Source organism: Arachis ipaensis, chromosome B1 (genome assembly GCF_059453495.1).
Source record: "Arachis ipaensis isolate K30076 ecotype BB chromosome B1, ASM5945349v1, whole genome shotgun sequence".
Classification (NCBI taxonomy): Eukaryota; Viridiplantae; Streptophyta; class Magnoliopsida; order Fabales; family Fabaceae; genus Arachis; species Arachis ipaensis.
Window position 1 is genome coordinate 144,526,679 of NC_142436.1, and position 13,936 is coordinate 144,540,614.

Consider the following 13,936-nt stretch of genomic DNA (forward strand, 5'->3'; position numbering starts at 1 on the left):
ATTCAGACTTTGAGAAATCATGTTGACTTGCTGAGTCAACACTTTGTTCTGAGCCAATATGGCATTCAGAGCATCAATCTCAAGAACTCCCTTCTTCTGAGGCGTTCCATTATTCACAGAATTCCTCTCAGAAGTGTACATGAATTGATTATTAGCAACCATGTCAATAAGTTCTTGAGCTTCTGCAGGCGTTTTCTTTAGGTGAATGGATCCACCTGCAGAATGGTCCAGTGACATCTTAGAGAATTCAGACAGACCATAATAGAATATATCCAGAATAGTCCATTCTGAAAGCATGTCAGGAGGACACCTTTTGGTCATCTGTTTGTATCTTTCCCAAGCTTCATAGAGGGATTCACCATCTTTTTGCTTGAATGTCTGAACATCCACTCTAAGCTTGCTCAGCTTTTGAGGAGGAAAGAACTTAGCCAAGAAGGCTGTGACCAGCTTATCCCAGGAGTCCAGGCTATCCTTAGGTTGTGAGTCCACCCATATTCTAGCTCTGTCTCTTACAGCAAAAGGGAAAAGCATGAGCCTGTAGACTTCAGGATTTATTCCATTCGTCTTTACATAATTCTGCTCTGCCTTTTCCTTCAGGCCCTCCGCCATAGCACATTGACCCATAAGCTTCTTCTCCCTCTCCTAAAGTCGGGCCCGCTCATCCTTCAGCCAAGCCACCTCCTCTTGAAGCTGCTTCTCCTCTTTTTGATAAAGGACAAGCTGGTGTGAGAAATCGTGATCACTCAGATTTGTATTTGTAAAATTATTTGCTGGTTCTTTCCCTGGTAATGGCACCAAACACTGGTGCGCAGAACCATGGTCCAAACATAACTTCACAATTTCGCACAACTAACCAGCAAGTGCACTGGGTCGTCCAAGTAATAAACCTTACGTGAGTAAGGGTCGATCCCACGGAGATTGTTGGTATGAAGCAATCTATGGTCATCTTGTAAATCTCAGTCAGGCGGATTATATTGTAATTGGATTAGATATTTAGATGAAATAACAGATAAATAAAATGGGATAGAAATACTTATGTAGATTCATTGGTAGGAATTTCAGATAAGCGAATGGAGACACTGTATGACTCTAGGACACCTGCTTTCCTACTGCTTCAACTCAATCCTTCTTACTCCTTTCCATGGCAAGCTGTATATGGGGGGTCACCGTCGTCAATGGCTACTTTGTATCCTCTCTGGAAAATGGTCCTCTGCGCTGTCACTGCATGGCTAATCGTCTGGAGGCATCACCCTTGTCGATGGCTACATCCCATCCTCTCAGTGAAAAATATGCTCACGCGCTCTGTCACAGCACGGCTAATCATCTGTCGGTTCTCGATCTGGTTGGAATAGAATCCCTTGATTCTTTTGCGTCTGTCACTAACGCCCAGCCTTCAGGAGTTTGAAGCTCGTCACAGTCATTCGATCATCGAATTCTACTCGGAATACCACAGACAAGGTTTAGACTTTCCGGATTCTCATGAATGCCGCCATCAATTCTAGCTTATACCACGAAGATTCTGATTAAGGAATCCAAGAGATATGCGCCCGGTCTAATGTAGAACGGAGGTGGTTGTCAGGCACGCGTTCATAGATGAGAATGATGATGATTGTCACGGGTCATCACATTCATCAAGTTGTAGTGCAACGTATATCTTGGAATAAGAACAAGTTGAATTGAATAGAAGAAAATAGTAATTGCATTAATACTCGAGGTACAGTAGAGCTCCACACCTTAATCTATAGAGTGTAGAAACTCTACCGTTGAAAATACATAAGCTATGAAGGTTCAGGCATGGCCGTGAGGCCAGCCCCTAAAACGTGATCAAAAGACTCAATGGTCAAAAGATTCAATGGTCCAAAGATGAATAATACATAGTAAAAAGTTCTATTTATACTAAACTAGTTACTAGGGTTTACAGAATTAAGTCTAAGTGCAGAAATCCACTTCCGGGGCCCACTTTGGTGTGTGCTTGGGCTGGGCTATAGCTATCCACGTGCAGAGGCCATTTGTGGAGTTGAACGCCAGGTTTTGATCCATTTCTGGCGTTCAACTCTGGTTTTTGATCCTTTTCTGGCGTTTAACTCCAGACTGCAGCGTATAAGTGGCGTTGAATGCCAGTTTACGTCATCAATTCTCGAACAAAGTATGGACTATTATATATTGCTGGAAAGCCCTGGATGTCTACTTTCTAATGCCGTTGGAAGCGCGCCATTTGGAGTTCTGTAGCTCCAGAAAATGTGAATTTAGCATAAAAACCAATGAAAACATCCCTAAAAGTAACTAGATACTACTAAAAACATACTAAAAACAATGCCAAAAAGCGTATAAATTATCCGCTCATCACAAGCCTCCCCTAAAATTCCTCTATAGTTTTTTTAGAAGAGCGCAAATATATCAAGGAGAGCAGTGCAGACCCCAGCAGTCCGAACCCCTCCTCAAACCAAGATTTGAAGATGATTTCGAAGGGAAGCATCATCCATAGCAATCTGGCTATGAGGGAAGATGTGCTTCTGAACGAATTTAGGACCATCGAAGCCAGATTCCCCAGCAATAGAATTGGACTTCGAGGTCTTTCGTTTCTTTTTCTTCGGTTTGGAAAGAGGTCGAACTGGGGGAATAGGGGCAGGAGGAGGGAGAGAAGAAGCAAAGGTGGAGGTTACCATAATGGGGCAAGAAGAGGTCCCCAGATCACGAGGAGGAGGAGGAGCGCCAGCAGCCTTCGCAGCATCAGCTCGGGCCCGAGCCTTCCTCTTGGCCTCTTGGACCTTCTAGTAGGCAGCACTGGATCCACTCTTCACCATTTCTAAAAGAAAGAAATAAAAAAGCAATCAGCTTACAATATAACAAATGGGATACCTTCAGAGACAACTACAAAAATGGAACAAAACTACCTAGCTGGGTCTGCACGAAAAACCCCAACCTTCTCGGAAAAACCCCACTACGGCCTCCTCAATCTCCTCCAAGTCATCAAGGCCATACTTATCTACAGAAGAGGCCTTCAACCAATAACGAGGAAATCAGGGAATGGAGTTCTCATCAAGGAAAAAGGGATAGTGACCCTCTATAGCTTGGACTTTGAAGAAAAAGTTTTTGAAATCATGGAAGGATTCGTCAAAAATAGAAAAAATTTTCCGACCCTGAATGGCCCGAAAAGATATCCACTGTTGTTTATTATTTTGAGCGCTAAATGGCTTGGTCAGATGAAAAAGATAGAAAAAGACCTTTAAAGAAGTCGAAAACTCTAGCTCTCGGCTGACAAGTTGGTAAATCTTCATGAAACCCCAAGAGTTGGGGTAAAGTTGGGTAGGAGCAACTCGGCAGTGAGACAATGCCCCCATTTCAAAATCGGAAAAAGGCAAAGAAATCCCCAGACGGGTAAAGAAGCAATCATACATAAAGAAAAAGTGAGGGTCAGAATCAGCAACCCTCCCACAGCAAACCCGATCTCCAGGACCCAAGGCCAACAATTCGTATTTAGGCTCATCGGCCTCTAAGCTACAGATCCTATGATGAATACGAAGTTCAGAAAGGTAGTCGGTGTCCACTAAAGGTTCCTCCTCAAGTACAATATCATCTACCCATCTCGAAAGAGACTCAGGGATATGGTAAGACATTTTTCCAACAAAAAGAAGTAGGTATGAAAGTGATACGACCTACAAAGAAAAATAAAAAGATCATAAAAAACGAGGCTTCCAAAGACAAAGCAGTCTTTCTCTAAAAAAGCAAAACAAGGAACAGAATCGCCAAACCGACTAACACACTTACGAAGGCACTAACACCTCACATTACAAATGGGAAATCATAAAAGCATATAAACCTCCTCCAACATGCAAAGCAAAGCACAACATAAGTGATAGAAGAAGATAAAGAAATGGCTAACCTTTGTCTATGGGCTTAAGGAGGAGCAATCACGGTAGCAACGAAGCACCCCGAGAAGAAAAGCTAAAGGATTTTTTTTCTTGTGAATGAGAAAGAACAAACAGAGCAGGCAAGAAACTTCGAAGACGAAAGAAAAACAGAGAAAAGAGAGGGAAAAGTATTTATAATACAACAGGGGTACAATAGTAAAACGACGCGACCATTAAAGAAACGCGTCGTTACCAATGTAACTGCCCCCACGTGTGAATACGAAACCCCAAATAGAAGCAACGTTTGATTAGACGTGGCAGTTGAGAAGCCTAGAATCACGTCGGTTTCAAACTGAAATCACGTTGGTTCCCGAATTGAACAACCCCGAGTTCAATTAGTACTCGAATCCAACTCATAACCAAAGAGATCGGACTTGAGTAGGGGCACTGTTCATATCCTGGTCCAACACTATGACCCAAATCCAAATGAACCAAAAAGGCCCAATCCAAAGATTGGCCTTTTCCACCCACCCGACCTCGTCTGAAGAAGTCGGGGTCGACATAGACCTTCCTCCAAAGAAGTCGAGTTCAAGATAGGCTGGCAGGCAACACTTATTCAAATAAGTAACTACCCCTAAAATCTCTCAACCCACTTCTAGAAGCCATATCTCAACAACCCTAAGATAAAGAGACGGTTATTCACCTTCAGAAGTGGAACTACTCCAACGGTGGTTATTGGATCACCACTATAAATACACTGACACCCCTCAGGTATCTCTAAGTTCCAATACCTTCTAAAAATGCTTAACCCCTTGCTGACTTAGGCATCGGAGTGTCTTTGCAGGTACCACCCTCCATTCTTCCATATACACAACTCGGACGGCGGCTCTCGGACGTGAATAAGCCAGAGCCAACCTTCCTTTGACATTTGGGCCAATCCCTTAATCCCAATTCGCTTATTTCAGGTTACCTACGTAACAAAATTATTTCTTTTAAATAATTTAAAAATTTTAAATTGATTAAATTAAAATAAATTAAATTAAAAATAAAAATAAAATCAACATGATCCAAGTCAATTAAAATCATACTGCAAATATTTTTTTTATTGTATATATAATAAAAGATTTTTTTATTTTTATTCTGTAGTTTGATAGTATAAAAAGATCATTATATAAAAGATAGTTTATATAATACTAAATGACTAAATGTTATTTTATATAAACCTATTTATCCATGGTTCCGCTTGCAGAACTCCAAAAAACTCAAACAAAACCCAACCTTTTCTCTCTAACTTCTCTCTACTTTCTCTCTATCTCACTTACAATTTTCACAAAATAAAATCCGCTATAGCTTCACGTAGTTTATATAGTGAGCCAACTCCTTCATAATCCGCTATAGGGTATCGCGGATTACCCTATACATTTATCCCTTTCATAAACCGCTACAGGGTGTAGCGGTTTATGGTCTTGGTGTTTCTGAACGTCAACGGCGACAGGGTATAGTGGTTTACGTGTAAATGGAATCCGCGACAGGGTATAACGGTTTACATACAAATTAGAAAGTTGCAATTTGTAAAGTTGTATTTGCATAAGCTTTCTTCCCAATTGTTTTATTTGCGTAAATTGCCCAAAAAATGTTAGATTAATCCTGATTATTTTATATTTTTAAATATTAATAATTAACTAATAGATAAAAACAATAAGTTTAAGTTTTGATGATTTTCTAAGTCTAACATTTTTCTAGTTAAAAATAGAATAAAGTAGGATAAACTAAAAGAAAAGTAGGAGGAGCCAACGGAATATTTGTACAATGCGTACAATGCAGGTTTAGGGGAGTATTAGAGATATAACCATTAATATTATCTTTTCCCATCAGCTAAAACTTTTGGGATAAGTGGTATCACTAATGGTATTAGAGCGCTAGATCTTATGCAAATTTTGTGTGTTTCATAGCAAATCGACGTAACTTAATTCGATTTACGTTGTTGGAAACCAACATGCATAAATCGAATTAGGATAGGCAAATTAAACAAAATATTTTCCTAAAAAAATAATTAAATAGGTGCTCACAGTGAAATAACATTAAATATTATATTATTATAGTTTTATTTTAATTATTTAAATATTAAATTTTATAATTTAATATTTTTATTCTACTTAAATTTTCATCATTAAGCTATGGACAACAATAACTATTTAAATGTAAATTTAAAATTAATATCAAAAATCAATAATAAAGTGTACAACCAATTAAAAAAATACTTAAACATCTCATAAAAATTATTATTATTATTATTATTATTATTATTATTATTATTATTATTATTATTATTATTATTATTGTTATTATTGTTATTGTTATTGTTATTGTTATTGTTATTGTTATTATACTATAGAGCCTGTTGAATTGTGATATTTATTTTTACGTAAATATGAGATAAAAATTAGGGTAAAAAACTCAAATGAGCCAAGGAGAGCTCATTTTTACGCATATCAGCCAAATCGAATTTTGCTACGACAATCAACCAGATGACATAATTATGTAATTCGAATCGAAAGGATTCGAACTAAATTTGAACATAATTCGAGTCGTATGAATTCGAATTACTCCCTATCACACTTATCACGTAATTCGAAGCAAGTTGCATCGAATCATGCATGCAAAAATCACACGTAATTCGAGTCAAGAAGAGTCGAACTAGAGATAGATACATCGAACTATGTTAATTCGAATTAGTAACAAATGGTCTCGAATTGCGTATTTCGAGGCTTATTGATTCGAATTACAATTCCTTTCTAATTCGAATTGAATTGATTCGAATTATATAAATATGGTGCGAACCAACTTGATTCGAATTAGTGTGGAGTGGAGCTCTATATATATATAGTGTGAACTCATTTTGCTGTGAAAGTAGGTGAGATGGCTAGTGAGGATAGTTTTTTAGTGCTAGTACACCATAGAGGATCGATTAAGAGAAAAACTCGCTCCGGCGTGAAGTTCACTGATAAGGATCCTCTATGTATTATCGTGAGCCCCACGACCAGCTACGATGATCTCGTTAGCTCCGTGCTTGTCAAGCTTGGTCTGGAAGGAGTGAAAAGGGTTAAGAAGTTTTTCTATCGCATTCCAACCACGGTGCTCCATGATACGGTGAAGTATGATTGTTTCACGATCGGGAGTGATGAGGACTTGCAGGTCATGTTTCTTTCTCGTAGGCAGTTTCCCGAGGTGAGGACACCAGAGCTGTTGGCAAAGTTGGTTGACGTGGTATCTAGCTCGGGTGGGTCGAACCGGAATGCCAATACTATAGCCACGGTGGTAGGTTCGAGCTCGAGACCTGCGGTTGCCTCCTCCTCCGTTTCAGTGTATGAGCCAGCGGTCCAGCCTGCCGCCTCCCCATCGTTTGCTGTCGATCTCAGTGGCAATGTAGGAGACGAGGTTGGATGTGGGGAACATCTTCCGACCGAGGCACAGTGTCCTACACCGGCTGGAGTTGGAGAGGGATTGTTTGATGATCCAGATGACGATGATGTCGAGCCGGATATGATCGCTGATGAAAGCAGCGATGATGTTGGAGCGAGTGATCCGATAAGGGCTACTGGTGGATCTAGTTCTGGCATACAGCAGTACCCACCCCATTTTTCTTCTTTGGACCTGGATGCCATGAGGCAGGATGAATATCCTGGTCAGCTTGGTGGATTTGGCGCTAGAGAAACGGAAGGGTCTGCCGGTATGACAGAGTTCCAGGTTGGTCAACAATTTCAGGATAAAGATGAGGCGCTGTTGAGTGTGAAGACCTACAGCATCCGCCGAGGGGTACAGTACAAGGTTGTCGAGTCTGACTACCGCAGGTACGTGGGAAAGTGTTCTGAGTTTGGGAATGGGTGCACATGGTTGATTCGGTTGAGTCTCCGGCAACGTAAGGGCATCTGGGAAGTCAAGCGGTACAACGGACCGCATACCTGTCTCGCCACCTCTATCTCCAGCGACCATAGGATTTTGGACTACCATGTGATAGCGACATTTATTATGCCAATGGTTAGGGCTGACGCATCCGTCAACATCAAGGTGCTTCTAAATGCCACGGCAGCACACTTTGGCTTCAGGCCTACTTATCGGAGGGTGTGGATGGCGAAGTAGAAGGCGGTTGCTATCATCTATGGGGACTGGGATGAGTCGTACAGCGAGCTCCCTCGGTGGGTGTTAGGAGTTCAGTTGACGATGCCTGGTACTGTAGCAGTCCTCAGGACTTGCCCTGTTCGAGTTGGGGGACAGGAGGACGAGTCTCAGGCTTATTTTCATAGGATGTTCTGGACTTTTCCCCCCTGTATCGAGGCATTTCGTCATTGCAAGCCGTTGGTGAGTATTGACGGCACCCATCTATATGGCAAGTATGGGGAACGTTGCTTGTGGCAATTGCACAGGACGGGAATTCCAACATACTCCCTGTGGCATTCGCACTCGTTGAGGGTGAGAATTCGGAGTCATGGTCCTTCTTTCTCTCCCACCTCCGTCAGCACGTGACACCTCAGCCGGGTCTGTTGGTTATTTCAGATAGGTATCAAGGCAGCACTTGAGGCACCCGATGGGGGATGGCTACCTCCGGCTGCATACCGGGCATTCTGAAAGTCTGAAAACATGGAGTTCGGACTCACCTATGGACCTCAAGGAAATGAGGTCCACCGAACTCCGCCACAATCCCGTCACTAGCAAGGAAGTCTGGAAACATGGAGTTCGGACTCGCCCATGGAGTACTGTCCTGAAGTGTCTGATCGTCACCGGGAACACCGATGAAATAATCTCCCAGAGGTCCACCACCAAGACCAGCGTCAGTGTGAGTCAAAGGATCTCCCATACCTGATCCATACCACTCACCATCATGCCCCCCTGATGGGGCCTGTCAACCCCGACTGCCTCTCCTCCTCCAGCTGCATCCCTCCCAGGCTGATGGACATCATCTCTAGCATCGACCCCCCTCCTCCTGCCTCCACGCCCATGTCGTCTCCCGCGACCCCTACCTGCGTCCTCAACCTCCTCCATAGCATGATCGAGCCAGGCATGCTCACGTTGGCTACGACGTGTCCCGACTCGAGCTCGCCTCTCAACATGACGTCTGTCAGGAACATCGTGGACTAGGTCCATCTCAGGAACTCGGCCTGCACCTCTCTGAGTCGCCTCATCCGGAATAGGAATACCTCGTGGATCCCCCAAGTACATCTCTGGCGACAGGAATCTCTTTCCATGCTGATGCCACCATGCCAAGAAATCATGTGAGGGTCCCGGGTCGGCCACAATATCGAACTGTAAAATGTGCACCGAACGCTCCTGCCAGTGAAGATGCCAGTATGCTAAGTGCGACGGGAACCAACGGTGACCTCCTCTCCCGTCCTTCGACATCAAGAAGTCGATGTTCAGGGCGAGACGCGGTGGGGGCTGTACGCCACCAAACTGCGGTAACACTCTATCAACCTGATGCTACTCAACAACCGCAAAATATATCAGGGACGTCACACACCGCCATAACATCGTATGCCGAGGCTCCAAGACCTCCGGATGGACAACCTGGATGACGTCAAGTGCGCTATAGGGCATCCATATGAACTGAAAATACCATATAAATTCAATTAGAGGTCTCTTTTAAAGTAAATAAACTTAAACAACGACAAGATAAACATATGGGCTCAGCGTACTTACATCCCGAGGCTGTAACAAGTCGATCTTCAGCCGAGCCATCTGCACCCTAGGCCCCTTGCTGCTAATCCCAGGATTGTAACCAGACCACCTGTGTAATAACTAAAACTTGTTAATGCATTCGTAAGTCATTCTAAAGGACATGAATTTGCTTGTATAATTGAAAGTGAATACCATAACGAAACGTAATGCAAAACAATAAAGGTACCTCGAGGCAAGGGGCCAGCTAAACGCATCATACCCAGTGGGCCTAAAGGAAGGAAACCTCCAAAAGATCCAAGACTGCAGTAACTGTAACGGGCCAGCTAACTTCACGACATGTCTATTGGCGACTCGGCACATGCATCGGTACAACCATGCTAGAGCTGCCGACCCCCAACTGTAGCCACCCATCTCCTCAAGTCTAGCCACAAAGGGGAGCCATATGATGTGTATACGATTGCCGGACTTGTCGGCAAACAGCTGCGTCCCCAACAACATCATGATATAGGCACGGGCAAAGCGCCTAACTGTCTCCTCGTCAGCCCCGTCGGGACACTCTCCAAATGTCTCCTGGAACCATGTGCAGTTGACTGCGAATTTCTGAACTTGGTTTTCAGGAGGTAAGACACCTAGTAACTCATGGAACCACGTCCAAGCAGGCCTCCCACCCTCAATGTATAGGTGGAAGTCTGTCAGGCAACCGCTAACGTAATGACCGTCCACCAGCAACCCCAACTGGTATGCGACGTCCTGAAGGGTGATGGTACACTCGCCGAACAGCATGTGGAAGGTGTGCGTCTCAGGACGCCACCTCTCGATGAATGCACTGACCAGAGGCTCGTCAAGTCGGAACCATCTGTCGTTCAGTCTCGCAAGATGGTACAAGCCGGCCATCTGCAAGTACGGAACGTACCTCTCATCAAGCCGCATCCCCTGCTGCCGCCTAACGCTGGATATGCAACGCCGAGGCTGGACAGTAGATGAACCGCATAATTAGAACATTTTCACAAACCTCTAACATACACAATTCATTTCATAAAGAACAAATAAAGTTAAAAAAAACCGGTAGCCTATTCATCTACCATAAACCACTTCCCTAAACCGCTAACATACGCTAAAACCACTATAAAAAACCATTAACAAAAATCGCTAACAAAAATAACTAACAAAAACCGTTGACAAAAACCACTTGCCTATACCACTATCCTAAACCACTAACACTAACATAACCCACTATCAAAAACCATTAACAAAAACCACTAACAAAAACAACTAACAAAAACCGGTGACAAAAACCACTTGCCTATACCACTATCCTAAACCGCTAACACTAACATAACCCACTATCAAAAACTATTAACAAAAACCACTAACAAAAACAACTAACAAAAGCCGGTGACAAAAACCACTTGCCTATACCACTATCCTAAACCGCTAACACTAACATAACCCACTATCAAAAACCACTAACAAAAACAACTAACAAAAACCACTAACAAAAACAACTAACAAAAACCGGTGACAAAAACCACTTGCCTATACCACTATCCTAAACCGCTAACACTAACATAACCCACTATCAAAAACCATTAACAAAAATCACTGGCCCACACCACTTTACTAAACCACTATCATAAAACCACTATCATAACAGAAAACACTATGAAAAGCGCAACATCAGAGACCACTAACCTCGTCGTTGATCACCCCGACAATATGAGCAACTCCATCCAAACGATAAAGCCTCTCCGGATCGTCCCCCATCGCCTGAATAAGCCGCTCCGGTCAAACTCGGCCCGAATGTTGGTCGTTTTCTCTGGGATTTGTTGGGGGGTGAGAATGAGAAAGTGATTCGAATGAACTTGGTTCGAACTCTTTATATAGGCGAATCCATTGTAATTCGAAATAAGTCCATTCGAATTACTTAGTGTGGCCAAAATCAACTAATTCGAATCGATATGATTCGAACTCCTCAAATGTGTCCTTCTCCTAGTAATTCGAATTAATAGAATTCGAACTTCTCTTTCATAATTCGAATGAACTTGACTCGTATTACTCGCAAATTTCGAAGCATGATTCGTTGCAACTTGATTCGAATTACGTGGTAAGTGTGATACGGAGTAATTCGAATTCAATCAATTCGAATTATGTTCAAAACTAGTTCGATTCATATTGATTCGAATTATATAAATATGTGATCCGGTGGATTGTTGTAGCAAATTCTGATTTGGCTGATATGCGTAAAAATGAGCTCTCCTTGGCTCATTTGAGTTTTTTACCCTAAAAATTAAAAATTCATTTGAATTTTACTATCTCAAATCTATATAGATAATGGAATACATCTTCAAATAATTCAAACTAGTTTAAACGGTGACTAATATCAATAAAACCACTTATGCAAGAATAAAATTACATTAAGACTTTGTACCAGAAACATAAAGGGGAAAGAAGATCAACATTGGGGCTCATTGCTGATGCAAGGATCAACGGCATCACATCATGTTCCAAAATTACAGACAAATGTGGAGAGGATTATATTCATCTCCCCCTGGAAAATATTGAAAGATAAAATTGTGAACTACAATCTTCAGTCCTCCCTAATCACCACAAGGTTCTTAGACAACGTGCAGTTGCAAAAAATATTAAAAAGATGGCAGCTCAGCATGCTGGATTAGAAGCATTCCCAGAGAATACCCTGAAAGCACCACATCTCACACACACTGAACCCCAGTTCACTAAAACTAACTACTAAGCCTAGTATGCAGACAGATATTACTGCCTGATTCATCAAAAAACCAGTTCATGGCAAAATTAATGCAAATTATCAAATGAAACCTCAGAAAACTAGACTGAAATTCAAAAAGGTATTCACAAAGCTCAAGACATCAATTTACTATCCATTACTGGAAGATTCATTTTCTCATGATACAACTTCAATAAGTCGCGAGCATGATTCTTATCACGATTCAGATAATTCTTAAAGAACGTCTCTTCCGAAACACAGTATGCAAACAAATTCCTACCACTCTTAATGACACCATTGGCCATAAGAATCTTCAAGACAGCAGCCCTGGGAACAACCCTTTTCTCCAAATTCAGCGAGAGAAGAAGCGGATAATTGGTGACATCAAGGGGCTTCCAACCGAGTTCTTTGACAAAGAATTCAATGCAGGCCTCAATTTTCTGCACAGATTTCAGCATACAGAAAGGGTTCTTGACAAACGCCTCACGAATGTTGTCATCAGTTAATCCAAACCTCTTGTACAACTTAACTTTCCTATCCCACATGGACTTTGGAAGCAGCTTAGCATACAATGCAGGAACAAAAGTAGCCTTGGCGGGATCAACCCCCATTTTAATGACTTCATCTACAATACTCTTAAGGCCTGCAGAATTGAATCGAAGCAACCAAGGCCATTGGTGAAGTAGCCTTGCCATGCTTCTCTCACGGACCCCTAAATCAACCAGCAAATTAAGATTTTCATGCGACGTTGAAGAAGTTAAAATTTGGACAGAATGTAAAATAGAAGCAACGGTCCTTTCTTCAGAACGAAGGAAATTGTTCAACAAATCGAAAGTGGGGATTAGGTGTCTCTCTAAGCTTCTTTGCAAGATTAGAGGGTTGAGATCGATGATGCGGGCAAGTTGTGATTTTGAAAAACCTTTGGAGATGAGGAACTGGAGCTTGGGCAAGATGGTCTCTTTGGGCTTGCTGACGAGAACCCTGGGCGATTTCCGAATGACATTGTGAATCTGCAAATCTGAGAACCCGAAGCTCCTGAAGAGTGCGATGACTGAGTCGGGTTTCTCGGGACTCTTAAAGAGGACGTATTTTGAAGCCTGAAGAGCGGAATCTGGGAGGAACCCACACTTTTTGACGAGGTAATTCACCGTAAAGGATTGTATTTCCGGGGTTTTTGTGACTGTGCTGTAATTGGGAGCACGGAAAGGGGAAGGGATCAGAAATGAGGGTGATGGGGTTCTTGTGATGACAGTGAGGTGGTACAAGAACAGGTTTTTGTTATAAGATCCCCGCATGAGTTATAATTTTTCTGACAGATCGACGACGATGAATCAGTGAAATGAGACAAGGTTGAATTTTGCAGGGGACGGGAGCAAAAACCTCCGGAAAACCCTAAATTCGGATTTAGGAGGGGAGCAAAAACGATTGGTTGTGACGCGGAGAATAGTGTTACGATTTGTCGCATCTCTATGTGTGATACGACGCCGTCGCGTGATTCGGTGATATGATGTGATGATATTCAAAAAGCGAGAACTAAGAAGTAAATATTTAAAACAATTCACTTGTTCTTATTTATGTAATTATCTTACATAGTTTTGTAAAGTAAATGTTTAAAATAATTTACATATATAATAAATTAGGATATAGTCAGTTGAAGCTGTTGTAACTT

The 13,936-nt window shown here is 42.1% G+C and overlaps 2 protein-coding genes and 1 non-coding gene across 3 annotated transcripts; 2 read left to right on the top strand and 1 right to left on the bottom strand.

Annotated features, from left to right (window-relative positions):
- Positions 1–291: 291 nt before the first annotated feature.
- LOC148578742 (small nucleolar RNA R71) lies at positions 292–399 on the top strand. Its single transcript, XR_015903694.1, has one exon. It is a non-coding gene; the product is annotated as a small nucleolar RNA R71 (small nucleolar RNA).
- A 6,371-nt stretch (positions 400–6,770) lies between these two features.
- Positions 6,771–7,991, top strand: LOC107614077 (uncharacterized). Its single transcript, XM_088503174.1, has 3 exons — positions 6,771–7,001; positions 7,047–7,598; positions 7,647–7,991. Exons 1-3 carry the CDS (start codon positions 6,771–6,773, stop codon positions 7,989–7,991), a joined length of 1,128 nt encoding a protein of 375 aa, XP_088359300.1.
- A 3,969-nt stretch (positions 7,992–11,960) lies between these two features.
- LOC148578743 (transcription termination factor MTERF15, mitochondrial-like) lies at positions 11,961–13,769 on the bottom strand. The gene has a single exon (XM_088502051.1). The coding sequence runs from the start codon at positions 13,560–13,562 to the stop codon at positions 12,402–12,404; it is 1,161 nt and encodes a 386-aa protein (XP_088358177.1). The 5' UTR covers positions 13,563–13,769; the 3' UTR covers positions 11,961–12,401.
- Positions 13,770–13,936: the final 167 nt, after the last annotated feature.